The following is a 23912-nucleotide window of genomic DNA, read 5'->3' on the forward strand; positions in this document are numbered from 1 at the left end:
CCTCAAACAGTTAAAGTTAATGAGATAATTAAGTGTCTAATTAGAGAAACACTTTGCTTGCATGCCGAGGTTTCACAGGATCAATTATGCACAACCTAAACATATAAATGAAACAAAAGTTATTTAGGATATAAGCAAACCTGCTCATGGTGACTATCTTATCATTGCAGAGTACTGATCTGTCTGCTTTACAACACCACATGCATTGCTACAGAATGAGAGATCTAGCACAGGAATCAAGGGTCAAGAGCCCAACTAAAGAAAACACTGATCTCCATGATGGTGGCATCATTTTAACCAATAAAACCTCAACATCTGATCCTCTATAATTGTAAATAAAAGCAGGTGTTCATCACTAATGCACAATCATCATTTAATTAGTCACTTAATTATCTCATTAACTTTAACTCTTTGAGGACCTGGGATTTGACTTGAGACTTGAAAGGAATGACTTGGTTCCTCCTCTGGTGAAATCAGCTGCTGAGTTCATGGGTGGAACAAAAATATGGCAGGACTTTTCTCTTTGGCCCTGGACTATCCACCTCTGCTTTTAGTTCACTGTTACCTCACATTGTGACCTCATCACGAGTATCCTGGGAGATCATGGTGAGATCAGTGTGAGATCAAATTGTTGACTGGGAAAGCTTTTATATTAAGTAAACAATGTATTTACTAAGATTTTTCAAGGTGTTGGTAAACACATTTATTTTTTGCCCTTTAGTACAGTCATCTCTAATATAAGAACACTTGTAATATATTTCATAAAACATTAACAAAAAAGAGGTCAGACTAACATCCAAAAACATTGATTCTGCTGTATTTTAATTTAAACATAACTTAACCTGCATATTATTGGCACTTTAGTGGTAGTTTTTTTTTTTTTTTTTACTTTCTGAACATGATGCTGTAGTCCTGTTGTTTGACACAGCCAATATATCTGAAGAACTTCCTGTACTGCTGCCTGACCTGGACAAAAATGGGGTTAGAGGAGCTGAGTGACATAAAACTCATGAACAAGAATGGAGTGCTCTTTTGAAAAGCATTGTTGGAAACTCCATTTACTCCCAATACTGAAGCCTGATTTGTTAACGTTCATGTAGCTGCATGAACAAATGATTTGTTAACGTTCATGTAGCTGCATGAACAAATGGCATTTCATTCTGCCAAAATGGATGTGGCCAACTGCATATATAAGTCGGTGTTGAGTGCCATTTCATCAGAATCTTTTTCCTTCAGCGTGAAAATCATCTCCTTGCTGGACTCTGAAGAAGAATGAAGAAATGGTGAAATGATCAGAGATGGGTAGTCCACGTGCCAAAGAGTAAAAGTCCTGCCATATTTTTGTTCCACCCATGAACTCAGCAGCTGATTTCACCAGAGGAGGAACCAAGCCATTCCTTTCAAATCACAAGCAAGTCTCAAGTCAAATCCCAAGTCCTCAAACAGTTAAAGTTAATGAGATAATTAAGTGTCTAATTAGAGAAACACTTTGCTTGCATGCCGAGGTTTCACAGGATCAATTATGCACAACCTAAACATATAAATGAAACAAAAGTTATTTAGGATATAAGCAAACCTGCTCATGGTGACTATCTTATCATTGCAGAGTACTGATCTGTCTGCTTTACAACACCACATGCATTGCTACAGAATGAGAGATCTAGCACAGGAATCAAGGGTCAAGAGCCCAACTAAAGAAAACACTGATCTCCATGATGGTGGCATCATTTTAACCAATAAAACCTCAACATCTGATCCTCTATAATTGTAAATAAAAGCAGGTGTTCATCACTAATGCACAGTCATCATTTAATTAGTCACTTAATTATCTCATTAACTTTAACTCTTTGAGGACCTGGGATTTGACTTGAGACTTGAAAGGAATGACTTGGTTCCTCCTCTGGTGAAATCAGCTGCTGAGTTCATGGGTGGAACAAAAATATGGCAGGACTTTTTCTCTTTGGCCCCTGGACTATCCACCTCTGGTCATTAGTTGAAAGATTCTGAAATGGCACTCAGTGCCAACTTATACCGTTTTACTGGGCTTAAATACCATTTGTTTGTGCAGCTACATGAATGTTAACAAATCAAGCTTCAATTTTCAAAGGAAACAGAGTTTCTCCCAAAGTACGTTTCATGCAATGCTTGTTCCTGTTATCTCAGGTAACCAAGGTTACGTTAGTAACCAGAGCATTTTTTTAATATTAAACAGGTTACAGAAAGGTATTTTTAAAGAATAGATTTGCATTTTGAGAAGTAAATACTAATGCTTTACTTTTCTTGAAATGGTTTATTATAAAGTAGGATGGAAAAATGTCTAACCTCATTATTGAGGACACAATAGATCAGGAAGATGAAGGTTCCCTGCTGGGAGTTCAAGATCAGAAAGATGATCTCCAGGACCTTACTGCTATTAGTGAAGAAACCCAGAATCCAGGAGCAACCAAGAACCACAAACTGAGACAGTGTTTTAAACACCATAATCCTGCAGAGAAACAGAGAAATAAAGAGTTAACGTGTCTTCTTTGTCTATATGTTCTTTTTATAGAGTGATTAAATCATAATGTTTTTTACTTGGTTTGTTTCATCTGTGAAACTTCAGCGTTGAGATTTTTGAGAGTTGAGTTTAAGCTGATGATGATTTTGATGAAGAGAATCATGTTTGACTGCGGAGTAAAAAAAAAAAAAAATTATATATATATATATATATATATATATATATATATACAGTATATATATATATATAAAATTCCATTGTTTTCCATTTAATAAAAAGTCATGAGAAAAGTTACATGAGAAATGTGTTTACCATTAGTATCATGCAAACAGGTCCCAGAAATTTTGAAATGAAGCCTGTATTCATTTTAATCCAGCAACTATTTGGGGGAAGATACACTCAAATAATCAGTAAACAAACATGGATAAAGATGATGAGCTATGAGTCACTCAAACTAAACTCACTTTTCACTTCCATAGCCTTCAGGATCCACCACAGCAGACACGGCCACCACAAACAGAGAAACTACATATCCAATCACACACAGGAATCCACTGCTAAGCACCTCCCTATTAATGGAGCTGATCCGTGATAGGTTCTTCACACAGATGAAGAGCAGCACAGCTTCAATGAACATCCACACAAAGCCGGAGAGAAAGAGGAATTGCAGAAGGCCTGAGATCACGGCACACAACACCTGGAGACCATGAGAGACGGTTATGATGATTCTCAGTGAGGCTGTGCTGAGCTGTAGGGCTCCTTTATCTTTCTCACCTGCAGAGGTCGTATGAGGCTCAAGAACCGCTGTGTGAGCAGGAACAGAAGGTGAGCCAGCAGAAGACTGATGCAGATGTTGATTCGAGCCACATTATTCACTCCAGGACTCCACTGACAAAGGGCAAAGGTCAACAGGGCCAAACTGAAGAACACCAGCCCCACGATCACACACACCAAATTCAACAGCTCCAGCAGTGGGTCGCTCTGAGAAAACATGTCAGAGAACATGAGTGCCACATCTGTGCTGCTCTTCACTGTTCACTAGAAATGTTCTGTACCTCTGGTGGGCGGCTGGTTTGCGTGATGAGAGCGAATGTGGACAGATGAACACAGGAACACACAGTGAAGCTGCTGTTGGTCTTTAAAACAGAACAACCATCTACAATCCACTCGCTGATATTCCAGTACACACAGGACAGAGAACCACTGGGATCAAACTCCTGAAAACAGAAGAAAATATTAAAATTTTAGATGTTTTCAGATGTTAATCAGTGTACAAAAGCACATCTCAGTCTCTCACTCTGATGTGTCTGAAGGTGAAGTTGACTGGTTTGGTGAGTGTAGTGTTGGTGGTTTTGGGAAGAGTAGCTGAGATCACAGTAGACATCATGGTTTTAATCGTGTCATTTGATGTGCTGAAGAAGTCTGGCTTCAGCAGATTCTCCATCGTCTTGTAGCTCATAAAAGACACAGCAGCTGATTCTGTGAGACAGAAACACAAATAAACTTCTATTCAACTAAAAAAAAAGAAAAAAAGACAAACTTAAGTAAATGTAGTTTAGTTGTATTATATATTTTTTTTTTTTTTTTTTAAGTTTTTGATAAAATCACATCACAATATTTAACATACTTGTTTCATTGTTGTTCTTGGCAATCCCAATGAGATCGATGTCCACAGAAGCTTTTGTTGTATCAAGTTGAGGGATTTTCTCTTGGGTGACCTTTGGTCCAACCATGAAGATTTCTACCTCTGATTAAAAAGTACAGATATGTGAATGAAAATGTATTAACAATAAGGTCATCTGAAAATGTCAAAAGTTATTTCACAGGTTTTCTAGACTTGAGCACATCAAGTCAATAATTTCAGAGTTTTTTAATAGTTTTGTTTTCACTTACCCAAAGTGTCAAGAGTAAAATTGACATAGTCACTTGTGTTTGTTGGTTTTACCAGCATGGACACGAGTTTCTCACTGGCTTTTAACAAACGGTTTCCATCTGAGACCAGTTTATTTGGGTCAGTTGACGATGAATCTAAAAACATCTCTGAAGCATTGAGGACTGCATTCAAAATGCTGGTCACATTCTATTTTAGAGATCATATAAACAGGATTATTTGTAAATGTTTGAACAAAAGAAAGCTTTGCTGCAAGATAATTTATGTAAGTGAAAAATAATGATTATGTTTTCATTTTGTCTTACTGTCAATGGAAGCACTTCTGCTGTCATGTTCTCTATATGGTCAAGAAGATCTACACACCGTCGTGTGGTCTGAAATCACAAACAAGCTCTATAAATGAAATAGAAAAATGATTGTGCACTGAAGTATTTGGTGATTTTAATCATGTTTAAATTGTGTCTTCGAAGTAAAATAATTAACAAATAGTTCAGAATAATTTTGCATATATATGCAAAGAACCAACAACAAACCAGTACACATTATACTGCTTTATTGTGCTGTTGTTTCAAGTTTTATTGATATGAGTCAGTCACAATTTCAGAAATTAACCCCCGCAAAAACTTACCCTGCATACTTCTAGCGGCGTGATATTCAGACCTGGAATGGAAAGAGTGTTCATGAATTGATGATGATACTCAACTATATATGAAGAGTTTATTTGCAAAAACCGATAAACGCCACTTAAAAAAAAGTGAACTGAGTGCCGTGCATTATTCTCCACATATAGCGTGATCTAAATCCTAAACACGTCTTGTCAAAAGAGCCGGTATTGTCCACTTTCAAGGCATCGCGAGTTCATGTTTTACAGAAGCTGACAAGCACCCTTGTTGTTTGTGAACAGAATCCGATAAGTCCATTTTAGCGAAGCAGCGCACTGTATTCAGGTCAGGTGGCTGTCAGTCAATTTGAAAAGATGCACTAGCTGAGAGGAATTTCATCAGAGCTGACTAAAAGTGATCAAGAATGGATCATTTTGATGAACTTGATGAACCCGTGATATCTTCTTCAGGGTTAAAAGGAAAATAAAAGCTGAAATATTTTCACTCAATAGCAGCACGTTACAACGGTGAGGGAAAATCTGCTCCCTGTATTGTGTGCAATCACAACCATACAGTCTATGATCACACACAGTAAAACCTCCAGTGTTAAATCAACACTCCCAATGTATATATAATCCACACTCAGAGTGTTAAAAAAGTAACACTGAAGCAGTGTTAAAGTTAATGAGATAATTAGTTTAGTAATTGAGTGATGATTGAGCATTAATGAAGAACACCTGCTGTTAACAAATTGAATCACTGAAAGAAAGGAAACAAGAACAGAAAAAAGAGACTAGACGAGACGAGCAGAAAAACAAGAACTACAACTGACTTCAGCCACTGACTTCAGTTCTTGTATTTCTGCTCGTCTCGTCTCTTTATTCTGTTCTTTTTCTTTCAATGGTTCAGTTTGTTAACAGCAGGTGTTCTTCATTAATGCTCAATCATCACTCAATTACTAAACTAATTATCTCATTAACTTTAACACTGCTTCAGTGTTACTTTTTTAACACTCTGAGTGTGGATTATATATACACTGGGAGTGTTGATTTAACACTGGAGGTTTTACTGTGCAACAACAATGTTTTTCCAGGTGTCTACATTGTCAGCTGAGGAGATTACACAGATTTTAATAAATGTTTTTGTTTAACTGTGAAACATGAAATGTGGAGTTATCTGTGAAGCACTCTAAAAAATGCTGGGTTAAAAACAACCCAACTTGGGTTATTTGGCAACCCAGCACTGGGTAAATATTGGACAGAACACATGCTGGGTTATTTTGATCCAGCTGGTTGGGTTAATTGATTTTACCCACCACGCTGGGTTGTTTAATTTAAGTCATCTATTGTTTAAAAATTATTATATTGCTGGCATAAAATGGGCTGGAGTTAAAAATCACACACAGAATTACTAGAGGCGATAGCAATAATCAAAAGATAAATATTTATTGTTAAGCAAGAACGCCCATGGACAAAATAAAACACAAACTGAATTTATTTGGGTGAATACAGCATAGTTTACAACATTACATACATTTAAACTCGTTTAACAATCATTTTAGAAATAAAAAAGACACATTTAAAAGTAGCATTTTAATATAACTCTGATAGCAACAGACTCCGGAATGGATCCGCAAAACGGGTCCGTATCGGAGTCCACTTGCACAGCGCAGCGGATCCGGAACAGATAAGGATTACGGATTGCGTGTTCACAGATGTAGCCTATGTTGATCCAAATATGGAAAGCATTTTCGAACTTAATAATCTGAGGTTCTCTTCAGAGATGTTTTGCCACATTTCTGTAATTAAGTATGATTGCTGCGTAGTAGCTAATGGGTATTTCTTTTTGCCTGAACATCTTCAAGTGAGTGGTGGGGCCAACCAGAAGTTGATGCCGAAAGTCCAGTACTCTTTTCACTGCTAATGCTGCGACTATTCTTGAATGTGTTCCTTCGCTGGCATTTTCCACATTTTCACACATTGGCGTTTTCTCCCTTAACAATTTTTTCCATTCCGATGCTCAATTTTACAGAACTAATGGCTGCTGATGACTATTTGAATTTAATTCTGCCGAAGTGCGTGCTTGTAAGTGTTCGTTAAATGTGTAACATTAATTACGTGAGTACATCTGCTCATGTCTGAAAATAATATATGAAAAACAAAATTATTTTACATAACAAAAACATTAGCTTATATTTGTTTAGTACATTTTTAAATTAATGTAAAAACTAAAATGAATTGTAAAACTGAAAGTTATCTTTTATTTATGTTACATTCAGCATGGTGGGCCGCATTTGGATTCGTGACGGGCCGCATGCGGCCTGCAGGTTGAGAACCGCTGGTAGAAAGTCACTCAGAGTAAAATTTTAGTCCTAAGTGTGTCAAAATTCTAAGAATGACGTAATTTTATTCTTATTCCTAGATTTAAGAATAAGAGTGATTCATAAAGGTTCCTAACCCTGCAAATAAGAATTTAAGAAATAAGAAATTCTGAGAATTTGCTCATTGGCAAAATATTGGCCCCTTAGCACTGGCCCTGCACGGTCAGCCCTCACTTAGCCTCCAGGAAGCCTAAGTGCTGTTTTATTGAAAATAATAAAGTTTGAAGTCACCGTTATGGAGGTAAGCGCTTGCTTTAGTTGGGCTCTTGACCCTTGACTTTTTGACTTAAGTTTTTCTCTGGCTGCTGTAACTGTGTGTTTATGAAACACATTTCTTATAGCAAAAGTTGCAAGAAGAGGAACTGATTTGATGATTCAGTCAATAATGCTAAATAATGCTGTCAGAGATCAGGACACTACATGACAACCATCACCATCCAATCAGCTTGTCTTCTCACAAAAACACACAGTTATAGCAACCAGAGAAACAAAGTTAAGAAGTCAAGGGTCAAGAGCCCAACTAAAGCAAGCGCTTACCTCCATAACGGTGACTTCAAACTTTATTATTTTCAATAAAACAGCACTTAGACTTCCTGGATATTAAGGCTTAGTTCACACTGCAGGCTAAAGTGGCCCAAATCCGACTTTTTGCCCAAATGTGACCCATATCTGATTTTCTTATGACAGTCTGAACAGCACAAATCCGATTTTTTCAAATCAGGCCCAGGCCACTTTCATATGTGGTCCTAAATCGGATACATATCCAATGTTTTGCAATGCGACTTCAGTCTTAACGGCCATGTCGCATTTCATGTGATTTTTATGTAATTGAAATGCGACAGACGTCGCAATTCTGCACTGGAGGAAATCATGCTCTCCTTCTTCTTAATACTCTTCTTCTTATCACTTCGTTATTTAGTCTCCGATTGCACATTAACTTAAAAATTGCTAAACACATGCTAACACGAGCAGCATCCATTTTTATTTCCACAAACACAGTGCGCTGCATCTGACGTCACGTCTTCTTCTGCGCATGCAGGTCACTTCAGGGCTGTATACGGTTCACACATGAGACTGATGGCAGTCGCATTTAAATGACAATGTGAACAACAGCGCAAAAAAATCGGATTTCAGCAAAAAATCTGATCTGAGCATTAAGACCTGCAGTGTGAACTAAGTCAAAGCGAGGGCTGCCCGTGCAGGGCCAGTGCTAAAGGGCCAACGTTTTGCCAATGAGCAAATTCTCAGGGGTCCTGCGCTGGCAGCCCTAAGTGGGCTTGTTTGCAGGGAAGTGTTAAGACTAGGTCTCAGCTTCTAAATTATTTAAGAGAGCTGGAGACGTCTCCTAACCTAGTTAGGAGTAACAAGATGGCAGCAAAGAGGAGGAGACATACACTTTCCAGTGAAAATAAGTTGATAAAACGATACAAACTTGATTGTCAAGATCAAAAAGTATTTTTTTTTTTTTTGTAACTGACAAATAAATGTAATAACCTCTTTCACTCAGCAAGTCAATGTTCTAACTGCAGACATGAAAACTGGAAAAATGCAGCAATGCACTGGTGATGATACTGTAAGCAGGGTCTTACATATTGTGGCACTAACCCCACCAAACACAACAGTGGCCAAAAGTGGTGTGGATTTTTCATTTATTTATTTATTTATTTTTATGACCCCACATTTCACTTAAACCATTAAAATACAAAGGACAAAAAAAAAAAAAAAAAACACTAACCAGTGTTGCCAACTGCTTTCAATTGAAAGTAGCTAAACTGGTCACTTAATGTTGCTAGATGACCTCATAAAGGTGAGTTCACTGATCTATATAGATCAGTGACCTCGCCTTTATGACGTCATGGGAGAGTCTCGGAATGTAGATAAGGTTTGTCCAAAAAAAAGATTTTGTTGCTAGGCTTTAGAAAAAAGTCTCTAAAGAGGTGAGGAAGTCACTAAATCTAGTGACAAAATCACTAAATTGGCAACATTGGCACACTGACTACAACATACCCAGTCAACACGTGAGATCACGCGATGATCACAGTGACATCACACCATTCTCATACGGTGATCCTCAGTGTCAGTAATATATGAGCTCATTGTGAACTCAAAAAGATGAGTGGGGTTCTTATTTCTGTCAGACATCTACAAAAGCGCTTATTGAGAATTAACAGAGATTTAGATGATGATGTTTAATTGTTTTGTTTGACGTTACCATCGTGGTGATTAGTGTTTGCTTTAGTTGGGCTCTTGACCCTTGACTTTATAACATTATATTTTTTGGGGGGGCTGTTGTAACTGTGTCTGAAAACCACATTTGTTATTGCAAGGAAAACCAAAAAGAGACTGCAACCAGGTGATATAAGTTTGTTACAGATGATAACAGTGAGACCAACACCTGGATTCAGTATGCAGTCTTTGTGAGGAGTTATTAATCTGAAGTTTTTAGTAATAGCTCTGTGATTATACAGGATAGGACCCAGCAGTGTCATAATCATTTATGAAGAATTTTAAAAGCATGATAAAACACAAACATTTTGAACTACTGTGTCATTTAAACACAAAGAGAGACATCAAGAATCAGTGTATGAATCTCAACAATGGTGACAATCAAAAGCTTCATGCTGCAATGCATGCTGGGTACCTAGTCTCTGTGCAGTGAGTGCACTTTGACCTCACATTAGTATGAGCTCACAGTGAGGACGCTGTGAGGTTACACTTTTAGCTCACTGTTACCTCACATTGTGACCTCATCACGAGTATCCTGTGAGATCATGGTGACATCACTGTGAGATCAAATTGTTGACTGGGTAAGTTATTAACATTTCATTGGTACTCTTGTTTTGTCACATGTTCATAATAGAGTGGGGGAACTATGACGTCACTTTTTAGGCGGATCGGCGGTTAGCATGAAACTGGTTCCTTCGACAAAAAGCCAATAGGATTTTCCCATAGGCTTTTGGATTATTGCTAAAAATAAGCTCTGTGTTCAACCATAGTTCATGAAACTTACACGTTTTGTCCATCAAGATAATCTTGACAAGATAATATAACTTTCACTAATTTTGAAGCCGAAATAAAAGCGCCAGAACTAAAAAGCTAAACTTCAGCGTCACCACCACCGCGCTCTCGAGAACTGTTTCAAACTTATTATTAACAGGTTCAGTGAAGGATTTACTCTGTATATGAATTTTAATCCACCCTACAGGAACCGTTTCATGAATAAATACAAAACTAGAGACAAACTAAAACTGAAATGAGACATTAGTAATAAATAGTATAGTGATTAAATTGAATAATCATAACTAAAGGACATTTAGAGCACGTATTTCTGTACATTTTGAAATAAGGTGCATTAAAAGTCAATAAATCCTTGATTAATATGAATATTTTAATTAAAAACGTATCCTCGCGTATTTAAATAACAGCAGAGTGAGCGAGTTTTTGGATATGGTAAGATTAAACTTATTTAGTGAACAAAGTACCACATTTCAGCTATCATTTTGTTAGGATTGGTACACAAAATGTTATTTTATCCGTGCTTCAAGGAAATCCTCAATCTATGTTTTCTAACCGCTTCATGTGGCCGCAAACATTAAATTTTTACGTGCCTTTAAGCAATATGCATCATTAAAGTTTAACTTTCACCACGTTAAGCCGGCAAATGTGGTGTTTACATGTAATAATCGTAATATGCGTTTACCTTTCGTGTCAGTAAAGCGATAAAACAAGCATCTTCCCTCTGAAAACATGTCGCATTTCGGGGCAAAGCAAAAAAAACAACAATATAAAATGCTGTAAACTATTCATTGGTTATCCTAAAATTAATTGAATTACAAATTATACTACAACTGGAAAATACTGTATATTGATAAACTGTTCGGCGTGATGACGTTTAATGTCTCCGACAGCGTCTGTAGTCCCATTTAGCAACTTGTTAGCAACCGTCTTTTTTAAGAAACGTAACAGTTAAAAAAAATCACGTGTGGTGTAACTGGTGTGTTTTATGTTGTAGAATAAAATGTGAAAGTATCTTGAGCCTGTGTGAACCACGGACCTTATTTTAGGGATTTAACCAAAATCCCATTAAAAAAACCCATTGACTCTGGGACGTTGGAACCGGAAGTGCTAAAATGGACTCGCTTCCGGGTTTTCGCCTACAAAGTGACATCATAGTTCCCCCACTCTATTTATTTGTATGACAGCATGGCCAAAAATTATGACCGCACAATTTGGCATGTTTCATTTCACTCTAAGCAACTATGCAATATGCTTACAAAATCTTGCACTTTTTTTTTTTTTTTTAATTAAGGGTGAAGATGTAACATTTCCTAGGCCGGACATCACTTTGGCCACTACAATATAGCAGTTTATTGATTTCCAACCCATATTGCAAAAACAAGCCACTTTTATGAGGATTGTGGGCTTCCCTGGAGTTGTTGGAGCTGTTGAACTCATGTTCACATCATTGCTCCAACTGTAAACGAGGAGATATACCAATAGAAAATAAAGCATCAGTAATAATTTGTGATAATTTTACACAATGCATTTAAAAAAACATTTAAATATTAAAATATTTCAGTTTCTTAATTAAATGATTTTATTGTAGTTACATTAAATTATTGGTGTTGTGCTGCTGTGACTTTACATGAGCAGGCTCACTATTGGCTGATTCAGAGGTTGCGGTCAGCCATTTTGTGTTGACATCCCAGTCACCATGATCTCCCAGGATACTCGTGATGAGGTCACAATGTGAGGTAACAGTGAGCTAAAAGTGTAACCTCACAGCGTCCTCACTGTGTGCTCGTACTACGGTCACATTGTAAGGTCAAAGTGCACTCACTGCACAGAGACTAGATACCCAGCATGCATTGCAGCATGAAGCTTTTGATTGACACCATTGTTGAGATTCATACACTGATTCTTGATGTCTCTCTTTGTGTTTAAATGACACCATAATTCAAAATGTTTGTGGCTTATGCTTTTAAAATCATTCATAAGTTATTACACTGTTTGACCCTATACTGTATAATCAAAAATCTGTAATAATTAAAACGTTCAGATCAACAACACTTCACAAAGACTGCATAATGATGATTTTGTTGTTATCATCAACAACAAACCAATATCACCTGGTTGCAATCTCTTTTTGGTATTCCCTGCAATAACAAATGTGCTTTACAAACACAGTTACAACAGCCCAAAAAAACATAATGTTATAAAGTCAAGGGTCAAGAGCCCAACTAAAGCAAACACTGATCTCCATGACGGTGGCATCATTTTAACTATTAAAACATCAACATCTGATCCTCTGTAATGCTCAATAACAGCAGGTGTTCATCACTAATGGACTTTTACTTTCTGACCCCTGGACTTTACACCTCTGACTGTAATGTATCTGCTTGTTTTAAACTCTTTGGTCACCAGGTGGCATTGTGAGCAAATGAAGCCTCCAGAAATTAACCCTTTTGTGAACCACTTGGCTGAAAAGCTGCATGAGGCTTCATCTGGCCATCACTAGGAATTTCTTATATATATATATATATATATATATAAAAACAAAAAAAGACATTCCATCTATATTTATCCTCACCTGTAGAAGTAGAACTAGTAAATGTTGTGGAAGTGACTGGCTGTAAAGAGACTGAAACAAAAACAGAAGGAAATATATGTTAAATCAGAATCAGATGATGAAGTATTGAGTTATGCAATAAAGAAAGTTACTGAGGGATTTCTTTTAAATGGTCACATTCAGTCTAAAATCATTTTCACCTGTTGAAGTAGAACTAGTGTATGTTGTGGAAGTGACCGGTTGTAAAATGTGGAATGTGGAAACAGATGTTAAATCAGACTCAGATGCTGAATCCCAGCTAACAGAATTTTGTTATAAGAACATTCAACAAATATTGAGCAGTTGTTTGAAGGATTGAAATAATGTTTCAGGAACATTATACTAACCTTTAAATAACATTCTACTAACATTCAGGAAACTGGATATTTTTATGTTCTTGGAATGTTACAAATCAACGTTCCTAGAATGTTGAATTCTAAATCAAAATTAAGTTGAAAGAATGTTTGAGGAACATCATACCTTTTAAAAACGTTTTTTATGACCTTGAGATATTTTATGTATCTGAATTGTTTTTGTATATATTTGATCTCTCTGCTCTGGGGCCCGTTCTTCGTACCTCGCTTAATACATCTGAGATGATTTGAAAGATGCCAGATCTTCTAATCGTGATAACCGATCTCTGGCTAATTTGGTTCTTCAAATGAATCTGCGTATTAGATTAAAATATCTGGATTAAGTTGTCTAAGATTACTGCGTGTTCTCGTGTTCCCCAAAAAGGGCAGATGTATAGATACTCGAAACCAGGATCAACAATGCATTGATTGGCTGCAAAAAAAAGACACTGATAAAAAACTTGACAAACTTCTGGATTTTTATAAGGAAACAGCTAAGCGAACAAAACTGCATAAATGTTATAACAGATAAAAGAAATGTGCACTGTTTTTATTTATTTATTTATTTCCCAATTATTTATATTCACAATTTCTAGTATATGCACAGGCTTTACATTTTTATTTGAATGTTGCAATTATCAATTCATTTAATTTTATCTTTGAAACAGATGTGTTACGTGACAGCATTAATTAGTTTCTTAAGAGTCAAGACCAAGTTATCTGGATCTCCTGTGCTCCATCAAGCCACTCAAATTAATGCACGACTTAGATTAACTGTATAGCATGTGTGTAAGACTCGATTACAATTGTGAAGTAATTATTTTATCATGAATACATATGTCTATAGTATTATAGACTTCACATTATATTGTTTTTCAATAAATTTTGAAATCTGTTAACTAATCTGTCCCTAGATCAGTAGGGTACACTTATAATAAAGTAGCGGTGGCTGGGATATATATTTTAAGTATCAATTCTGCTTAAAAAATGCAATCTAATCCGGTTTACATGAAATAAACCTGCTCGGGAGCAGGTTTAAGTTTACGGACCCGTTGCTATGACAGCAAGTCTAGGATGAGCTTCGAAGAACCAAATGATCCAAAATCAAGCGAAATCTCAACAGTCAAATCCAGCTAACTGAGTTAGCGACGTACGATGAACGGACCCCTGGTGTGTAGACATGTTTGTGTTCCAGATGGGTGTGGCCTCTGTTAACCAGCTGGAGGTGGTGATTGGTAGTGATGGCCAGATGAAGCTTCATGAAGCTTTAAGCTTTTCAGCCAAGTGGTTCACAAAAGGGTTCATTTCTGGAGGCTTCAATTTGCTCACAATACCACCTGGTGGCCAAAGAGTGTAAAACAAGCAGATATATTACAGATAGAGGTGAATAGTCCAGGGGTCAGAAAGTCCTGCCATATGTTTATTCCACCCATGAACTCAGCAACTGATTTCACCAGAGGAGGAACCAAGTCATTCCTTTCAAGTCACAAGCAAGTCTCAAGTCAAATCCCAAGTCCTCAAAGAGTTCAAGTTAATGAGATAATTAAGAGACTAATTAAATTATGATTGTGCATTAGTGATGAACACCTTCTGTTATTGAGAATAGCATAGGATCAGGTGTTGATGTTTTATTGGTTAAAATGATGCCACCATCATGGAGATCAGTGCTTGCTTTAGTTGGGCTCTTTACCCTTTTAATAATTCAAAGTAATTTGCTTTTAAACAATTGCAATAGTGTTTCGTAGCAAACATTTATGCATTGCTGAACTAAAATCTTGAAGTAGCAGATTAGTTTACACTTTCTGCTTATAATTAATTTGACTGAACATCATTAAGGTATCTCTCTTTGTTTTTGTGACAGACATTCAGCTATTAAAATTGTGAAAAAGTCTTGTTAAAAAAATGCCACTGTAATGCTTAAATGTTGGGGGGAAAAATAACTATATTGCTCAGGATTTTAGACATGAACATTTATGATATGATCCTCAACAGTGGTGACAATAATTTTTCATACTGCAGTGCATGATGGGAGATTTTACTATGATGTTACCCAGCATGCATTGCAACATGAACCATTTTGTTGATTGTCACCATTGTTGAGATTAAAATGCCGGTTTGTGATGTCTGTGTGTGTTTAATTAGAAGCTAGAAGTGCGTACAGTAGATTTTAAGTTAATTCATTAAAACTGTTAGACCAACACTTTCCTTGCATGCTGTAGTTTCACAGGATTGATTACTCGAAACCTAAACATTTAAATTAAATTATTTTGGATGCAATCAGAACCGCACCTGATGATTATTTCATTGTATAACAGCTGCTCACTGTAAAGCAGAGAGATCTAACACAGAAAGTCAAGGGTCAAGAGCTCAACTAAAGAAAACACTGATCTCCATGATGGTGGCATCATTTTAACCAATAAAACATCAACATCTGATCCTCTGTGATTCTCAATAACTGCAGGTGTTTATCACTAACGCACAATCATCATTTAATTATCTCATTAACTTTAACTCTTTGAGGAATTGGGATTTGACTTGAGACTTGCTTGTGACTTGAAAGGAATGTCTTGGTTCCTCCTCTGGTGAAATCAGCTGCTGAGTTCATGGGTGGAATAAACATATGGCAGGACTTTTACTTTCTGAGCCCTGGACTACCCACCTCTGACCGTAAGTGCCCTGCGAAGTGGACATCAGAGGATATAACCACCATGCTTCCAGTTTAAAAGGAGCATATATATATTCCATTCAAAGCATGCAAGACTTGACTACCCTTGAAATAACCCTTCTCGCTTCTGTAGTTCTCTGTTTAAATGAAACAAACTACAGCCAGTTTTCCTGTGTCCTGTGTGCAGGGAGTAGAGAGCAGTAAGGGACCATGTCAATCTGAACACAGTTTATTCATGGAGCTCTCTTCTAATGAGGTGGTTATTTGAATGAGGTGAGTTAGAAAAGAACGTCATGCAAAATATGCAGAGTGCCTGTGAGGGGAGGGGGTGTTCAAGGACAGCGATAAGAATCGCTGGTCTTACTTGGTTACTTGATATTTGTTTTTATTATCTGTTTTTATTATCTCTTCCTCCCCTCTTTTTCTCTTTTAAATTCTGATTTATTTTTATTGTAAAGCACTTTGGATCAACAAGGGCTGTGTTAAACTTGTGCTCTATGAATAAAATTAGCCTTTGCCTAGAATGATCCTTACCTGTAGAAATAGAACTACTAGATGTTGTAGAAATGACTGGCTTTAAAGAAACTAAAAAAAAAATAACAGAGGGAAAAAGATGTTAAATCAGACTCAGGTGATGAACTACTGTGTTCTGCAACAAGGAAATCATTGAATGATTTATTTTAAATAGTCACATTCAGTCTATAATTATTATCACCTGTAGAAGTAGAACTAGTAGATATTGCAGAAGTGACTGGCTGTAAAAGAACTGAAACAACAACATGTGGAAACAATAATTCAGCATCTAAATCTGATCTAACATCTGTGTTAATCATGAAGACAATTATAAGGAGTTTCTCTTGAAAGCCATAATCCAGTTCAGCAACACATTCACCTGTAGTAGTGGGACTGGTAGATGTTGTGGAAGTGACCATGTGTAAAGGAGCTGAAACAATACCAGATGGAAACAAATGTTAAATCAGACTGATACAATAAACTACTGTCTTCTTCATGAAGAAAATCATCAAGAGGAATTTCTTTTAAGAAGCCACATTCAGTCTAGAATTATCCTCACCGGTAGAAGTTGAACTAGTAGATGCTGTGGAAGTTACAGGCTGTGAAGAAACTAAAAAAAAATCAATAAAAAAACAAGATGGAAAATGATGTTAAATCAGACTCAGGCGATGAACTACTGTGTTCTGCAACAAGGAAATCATTGAAGGATTTATTTTAAATAGTCACATTCAGTCTATAATTATTATCACCTGTGGAAGTAGAACTAGTAGATATTGCAGAAGTGACTGGCTGTAAAAGAACTGAAACAACAACATGTGGAAACAATAATTCGGCATCTAAATCTGATCTAACATCTGTGTTAATCATGAAGACAATTATAAGGAGTTTCTCTTGAAAGCCATATTCCAGTTCAGCAACACATTCACCTGTAGTAGTGGGACTGGTAGATGTTGTGGAAGTGACCATGTGTAAAGGAGCTGAAACAATACCAGATGGAAACAAAATCAGACTCAGACGATGAACTATTGTGTTCTTCACGAAAAAAGAAATTTCTCTTGATGATTTGTTTAAGAAGCCACATTCAGTCTAGAGCAGCGGTTCATAATCCTGGTCCTCATGACCCCCACTCTGCACATTTTGCATTTTGTGTGTTTCACTTCCAATATTTGTTCCATTCGATCGTAAGTGCCCTGCGAAGTGGACATCAGAGGATATTCCACCATGTTTCCAGTTGAGAAGGAGTGTATTCCATTCAAAGCGTGCAAGACTTGACTACTATGCAAACGTCCTTATCATGTGAAATAATCCTTCTCACTTCTGTAGTAAGTTTTGTCTGCGTGTGAAGATGCTGCAGGCAGTGTGTAGCGCAAATTGGTGTTTTTAAATGAAGCAAACTACAGCCAATTTTCATGTGTGCAGGGAATAGAGAGCAGTAAACAATGAGAAGGGACCATGTCAATCTGAACAGTTTATTCATGGAGATCTCTTCTAATGAGGTGCTTAGTTGAATGAGGTGAGCTAGAAAAGGGAGACATGCAAAATATGCAGAGCGTTTGGGAGGGGAGGGGAGGGGAGGGGGTGTTCAAGAACAATGATTAAGAATCGCTGGTCTTACTTGGTTACTTGATATTTGTTTTATTATCTGTCTTTTTTCTCTCTTCCTCCCCTCTTTTTCTCTTTTAAATTCTGATTTATTTTTATTGTAAAGCACTTTGGATCAACAAGGGCTGTGTTAAACTTGTGCTCTATGAATAAAATTAGCCTTTGACTAGAATGATCCTTACCTGTAGAAATAGAGCTACTAGATGTTGTAGAAGTGACTGGCTTTAAAGAAACTAAAAAAAATAACAGATGGAAAAAGATGTTAAATCAGACTCAGGCGATGAACTACTGTGTTCTGCAACAAGGAAATCATTGAATGATTTATTTTAAATAGTCACATTCAGTCTATAATTATTATCACCTGTAGAAGTTGAACTAGTAGATATCGCAGAAGTGACTGGCTGTAAAAGAACTGAAACAACAATATGTGGAAATAGATGTTAAATCAGATTTAGATACTGAATTTCTTTGTTCAACATGAAGAAAATTATTAGGAGGAGCTTCTCTTGAAAGCCACATTCCAGTTCAGCAACACGTTCACCTGTAGTAGTGGGACTGGTAGATGTTGTGGAAGTGACCATGTGTAAAGGAGCTGAAACAATACCAAATGGAAACAAATGTTAAATCAGACTCTTCATGAAGAAAATCACCAAGAGGAATTTCTTTTAAGAAGCCACATTCAGTCTAGAACAGGGGTGTCAAACTCAGTTCCTGATGAGCAACAGCCCTGCAGAGTTTGGATTCAACCCTAATTAAAGCCACCTGATCCATCAAGTCCTTCAGGCTTATTTGAAAACTACATGGTATTTGTGTTGAAGCAGGGCTGGAACTAAACTCTGCAGGGCTGCGGCCCTCCAGGAAATGAGTTTGACACCCCTGGTCTAGAATTATCCTCACCTGTAGAAGTAGAACTAGTAGATGTGTACGGGCCTGGTTGTAAAAGAACTGAAACAACAAATTGTGGAAACCAATGTTAGTTCAGATTTAGATGCTGAATTACTGTGTTAATCATGAAGACAATTATTAGGAGCTTCTCTTGAAAGCCATATTCCAGTTCAGCAACACATTCACCTGTAGTAGTGGGACTGGTAGATGTTGTGGAAGTGACCATGTGTAAAGGAGCTGAAACAATACCAGATGGAAACAAATGTTAAATCAGACTGATACAATGAACTACTGTCTTCTTCATGAAGAAAATCATCAAGAGGAATTTCTTTTAAGAAGCCACATTCAGTCTAGAATTATCCTCACCGGTAGAAGTTGAACTAGTAGATGCTGTGGAAGTTACAGGCTGTGAAGAAACTAAAAAAATAAAAATAACAGATGGAAAAGATGTTAAATCAGACTCAGATGATGAAGTACTGTGTTGTGCAACAAGACAATCATGGAAGACTTTCTTTTAAATTGTCACATTCAGTCTAGAATTATCCTTTACCTGTAGAATTACAAACAGTAGATGTTGTAGAAGTGACTGGCTGTAAAGAGACTGAAACAGTAACAGATGATGAACTAATGTGCTCTGCAAGAAAACAATCATTGAAGGATTTATGTTTAAATGGTCACATTCAGTCTAGAATTATCCTCACCTGTAGAAGTTGAACTAGTAGATGCTGTGGAAGTTACAGGCTGTGAAGAAACTAAAAAAAAATGACAGATGGAAAAAGATGTTATCATACTCAGATGATGAAGTACTGTGTTCTGCAACAAGAAGGTCATTGAGGGAATACTTTTAAATGGTCGCATTCAGTCTAAAAGTATTCTCACCTGTATAAGTAGAACTAGTAGATATTGCGTAAGTGACTGGTTGTAAAAGAACTGAAACACAATATATGGAAAAAGACTCAGATTAGGAGGAGCTTCTCTAGAAAGCCATATTTCAGTTCAGCAACACATTCACCTGTAGTAGTGGGACTGGTAGATGCTGTGGAAGTGACCATGTGTAATAGAGCTGAAACAATACCAGATGGAAACAGATGTTAAATCACACTCAGAGGATGAACTACTGTCTTCTTTATAAAAAAAAAAAAAATTTTTTTTTTTTTTTTTGGGTGGAATATCTGATGGGAGGACCTTGCAAATTTTTTAACAACACACCCTTATGGCACGACTTTAATTTTTTATGTTGAAATTGGCCATTTGTCCAGCCCTCTTGGTCTACATTGGGCAGAAACACATGCAGTGACTTATATGATAAACAGGGACTCTGCGCACTTCAAGAACTAAGAACTAAGTTTTGTTTTCCAGCATCATCATATTTTGTCTTTTTTCAGTTACGTTCTGCTCTCAAGGCCTATGGAGTTCCCTGGGCTTCCCCTATTTCCTCTCATCCTATAGATTAGATCGCACCCTCTGGTCAGCCATCTGTTTCTTTAACCACCTGAGTAAAACCATCAGCACCGTTTATAACGGGGTCTATAACTTATACTAAACCTCTGTTTCGTTTTGTTAAATGTACGATACTTGCATTGCCTTGGTCATTGACCAAGTGTCCGGATGCAGTCTCAGATGAAAGTTCTGATGGTTTGAAGGTTTGGTGGTGTTGGAGTTCTTCAAGATCTTCTGGGTTTGAAGGGTGATGAACTCCAAAAGATGTTATTCTGGCTTGGTGGTATTTCGGAGTTTCTTCCCAGGTAGAAAGGGAAAAGAGCTAAGAAAGAGATCTGCTGATATCCAAGGATCCTTGGTTGAATGGAAAGTCAAGGCCGCAAGGCCTGGCTCAAAAACTTAAGGGTCCAGAAGAGTTCTACCTCACATCCTCATCTTCTCAGAATCTAAAAGATCCGTGAGACTGCTGGGCGTCACTGATGTGAGAGCTTTATATGCTATAGAGGTCACACCTCTGGAGTGTCAAAGAACCAATGGTATCTTGAACTTTTGGAGGAAAGTTTATGACTCTTTGTCTCCAAGCATGGTAATTTGCATATGAACTGGATTGGAAGTTGATATACAAACTATTAAAGATTCTTAGAACACTAATATGTTGCATAGGGAGAAGTCGATTAGTCACCAGAAGAGACGGACGGCAGCGCGTAAGTGTTTTAATGCTTGTTCATAGTTCTGTTGTTTAAATTAATTACTTGCTGCTAGGAAAGAATACTTTGTTTCCTACCTATTTCTATATGTTGTGGTTTATATTTTTTAATCTGGTAATTATAATAATTGCCCCTTTAGCTTAGCTCCTTTCCTGCACTTAAGTGCGAAGTGTTAGTTACGATTTGAGCCATTTGCCCTACTATAGGCTGGTGGCTGTGCTAATTAAAGGCGGCCACAGCGTTTTTTTCACGCTAGACTGTGTATTTGTTTGAGGTCTGTGTGCTGACGCGGAAGCGTCTGCGGAAGCGTTCAGCTGTCGTGTTCAGCCTCCTCGTGTGAAGACCGACGAGTGTAAAGACCTGCGATTTTTCCCTGTGCAACTTTAACCGAGCAACAACACAGAGCTACACACTTAAGCGGCAGAGAGAAAATGGCACAAATCAAACGATCCGTCGGACCGGAGTATGTATCAATCTTTGCTCTCATCTTTCTCTGCTGATGTCCACACTGCCAAATCCTCACATTTCCACAACAAGATCAACATCGCTCCAGACATGCGTAATCTCTTCAGAACATTTAATTCTCTCCTCTGTCCCCCTCCACCACCTCCCACCACTTCTATTACAGCTGGTGACTTTGCAACTTTTTTCACAGACAAAGCTAGATCGATCAGTGATCAGTTCTCAGCTCCACACACACAGGACCCCCAACCAACCACATCCACTGCTAAAACTCCCATCTTCTCCTTCTGTCCCCTGATGGTGTCTGAAGTATCCAAACTTCTCCTCTCCAACCATCCTACAACATGTCCTCTTGACCCAATCCCCTCACACCTTCTGCAAGCAATCTCTCCCACACTCTTATCGGCACTCACACACATCATCAACACATCCCTCCTCACAGGCATCTTCCCACTACGTTCAAGCAGGTTCGGGTAAGCCCACTGCTCAAAAACCTACATTAAACACTTCTCTTATAGAAAACTACAGACCTATCTCTCTCCTTCCATTCATAGTGAAAACACTTGAACGAGTTGTCTTCAACCAGGTCTCATTGTTTCTTTCACAGAAAAACAAACTGGACACTAAACAGTCAGGTTTCAGGAGTGGCTCTTTGTATTTAAATTAAACAGTATTTAAAAATGTTTGTAGCTTATCATGCTTTTAAAATCCTTCATAAAGGATTATGACACTGTTGGGTCCTATACTGTATAATCACAGAGCTATTGTTAATAATTTAAGATTAATAACTCCTCACAAAGACTGCATACTGAATCTAGGTGATGGTTGTGCTGTTATCACCAGTAACAAACCAATATCACCTGGTTGCAGTCTCTTTTGGTTTTCCTTGCCATAACAAATGTGCTTTTCAAAAACAGTTACAGCAGCCCCAAAAAATATAATGTTATAAAGTCAAGAATCAAGAGTCCAACTAAAGCAAACACTACTCACCACGATGGTAACGTCAAACAAAACAATAAAACATCATCATCTAAATCTGTTAATTCTCAATAAGCGCTTTTGTAGACGTCTGACAGAAATAAGAACCCCGCTCATCTTTTTGAGTTCACAATGAGCTCATATATTACTCACACTGTGAGTATCACCGTATGAGAATGGCGTGATGTCACTGTGATCATCGCGTGATCTCACGTGTTGACTGGGAATGAACTACTGTCTTCTTCATGAAGAAAATCATCAAGAGGAATTTCTTTTAAGAAGCCACATTCAGTCTAGAATTATCCTCACCTGTAGAAGTTGAACTAGTAGATGCTGTGGAAGTTACAGGCTGTGAAGAAACTAAAAAAATAAAAATAACAGATGGAAAAGATGTTAAATCAGACTCAGATGATGAAGTAGAAAAGAAAATAATTGGAGGCTTTCTTTTAAGTGGTCACATTCAGTCTAGAATTATTCCCACCTGTAGAAGTAGAACTAGTAGATGTTGTGTACGGGCCTGGTTGTAAAAGAACTGAAACAACAAATTGTGGAAACCAATGTTAGTTCAGATTTAGATGCTGAATTACTGTGTTAATCATGAAGACAATTATTAGGAGCTTCTCTTGAAAGCCATATTCCAGTTCAGCAACACATTCACCTGTAGTAGTGGGACTGGTAGATGTTGTGGAAGTGACCATGTGTAAAGGAGCTGAAACAATACCAGATGGAAACAAATGTTAAATCAGACTGATACAATGAACTACTGTCTTCTTCATGAAGAAAATCATCAAGAGGAATTTCTTTTAAGAAGCCACATTCAGTCTAGAATTATCCTCACCGGTAGAAGTTGAACTAGTAGATGCTGTGGAAGTTACAGGCTGTGAAGAAACTAAAAAAATAAAAATAACAGATGGAAAAGATGTTAAATCAGACTCAGATGATGAAGTACTGTGTTTTGCAACAAGAAAATCATGGAAGGCTTTCTTTTAAATTGTCACATTCAGTCTAGAATTATCCTTTACCTGTAGAATTACAACCAGTAGATGTTGTAGAAGTGACTGGCTGTAAAGAGACTGAAACAGTAACAGATGATGAACTAATGTGCTCTGCAAGAAAACAATCATTGAAGGATTTATTTTTAAATAGTCACATTCAGTCTAAATTATCCTCACCTGTAGAAGTTGAACTAGTAGATGCTGTGGAAGTTACAGGCTGTGAAGAAACTAAAAAAAATGACAGATGGAAAAATATGTTATCATACTCAGATGATGAAGTACTGTGTTCTGCAACAAGAAGGTCATTGAGGGAATACTTTTATATATGGAAAAA

The 23912-nt window shown here is 37.2% G+C and overlaps 1 protein-coding gene and 1 long non-coding RNA gene across 2 annotated transcripts; both read right to left on the reverse strand.

Annotated features, from left to right (window-relative positions):
• Positions 1-641: 641 nt before the first annotated feature.
• On the reverse strand, positions 642-19044 carry LOC131544841 (adhesion G protein-coupled receptor E3-like). Its single transcript, XM_058783342.1, has 23 exons — positions 19009-19044; positions 18653-18703; positions 18473-18523; positions 18294-18344; positions 17436-17486; positions 17259-17309; positions 17069-17119; positions 16889-16939; positions 16712-16762; positions 16531-16581; positions 12961-13011; positions 5017-5048; positions 4694-4762; positions 4391-4577; positions 4125-4244; positions 3795-3976; positions 3553-3714; positions 3272-3478; positions 2962-3194; positions 2810-2876; positions 2575-2666; positions 2323-2485; positions 642-966 (listed from the first exon to the last, which is right to left on the reverse strand). Exons 2-23 carry the CDS (start codon positions 18690-18692, stop codon positions 886-888), a joined length of 2094 nt encoding a protein of 697 aa, XP_058639325.1. The 5' UTR covers positions 18693-18703; positions 19009-19044; the 3' UTR covers positions 642-885.
• A 3559-nt stretch (positions 19045-22603) lies between these two features.
• LOC131536218 (uncharacterized) lies at positions 22604-23434 on the reverse strand. Its single transcript, XR_009269897.1, has 3 exons — positions 23422-23434; positions 23242-23292; positions 22604-23115 (listed from the first exon to the last, which is right to left on the reverse strand). It is a non-coding gene; the product is annotated as an uncharacterized LOC131536218 (long non-coding RNA).
• Between the last annotated feature and the right edge of the window lie 478 nt (positions 23435-23912).

This window comes from Onychostoma macrolepis, chromosome 01 (genome assembly GCF_012432095.1).
Source record: "Onychostoma macrolepis isolate SWU-2019 chromosome 01, ASM1243209v1, whole genome shotgun sequence".
NCBI lineage: Eukaryota > Metazoa > Chordata > Actinopteri > Cypriniformes > Cyprinidae > Onychostoma > Onychostoma macrolepis.

Bases quoted from the DNA above. Each gene is read 5' to 3' on its own strand.
- LOC131544841 (XM_058783342.1), bottom strand. From the start codon at position 18,692: ATGGTCACTTCCACAACATCTACCAGTCCCACTACTACAG. The intron at 3,195-3,271 runs GTGAGAAAGATA...CATGGTCTCCAG, and splicing joins GCCTCATACGACCTCTGCAG to GTGTTGTGTGCCGTGATCTC. The intron at 2,486-2,574 runs GTAAAAAACATT...GTTTCTCTGCAG, and splicing joins TCACAGATGAAACAAACCAA to GATTATGGTGTTTAAAACAC.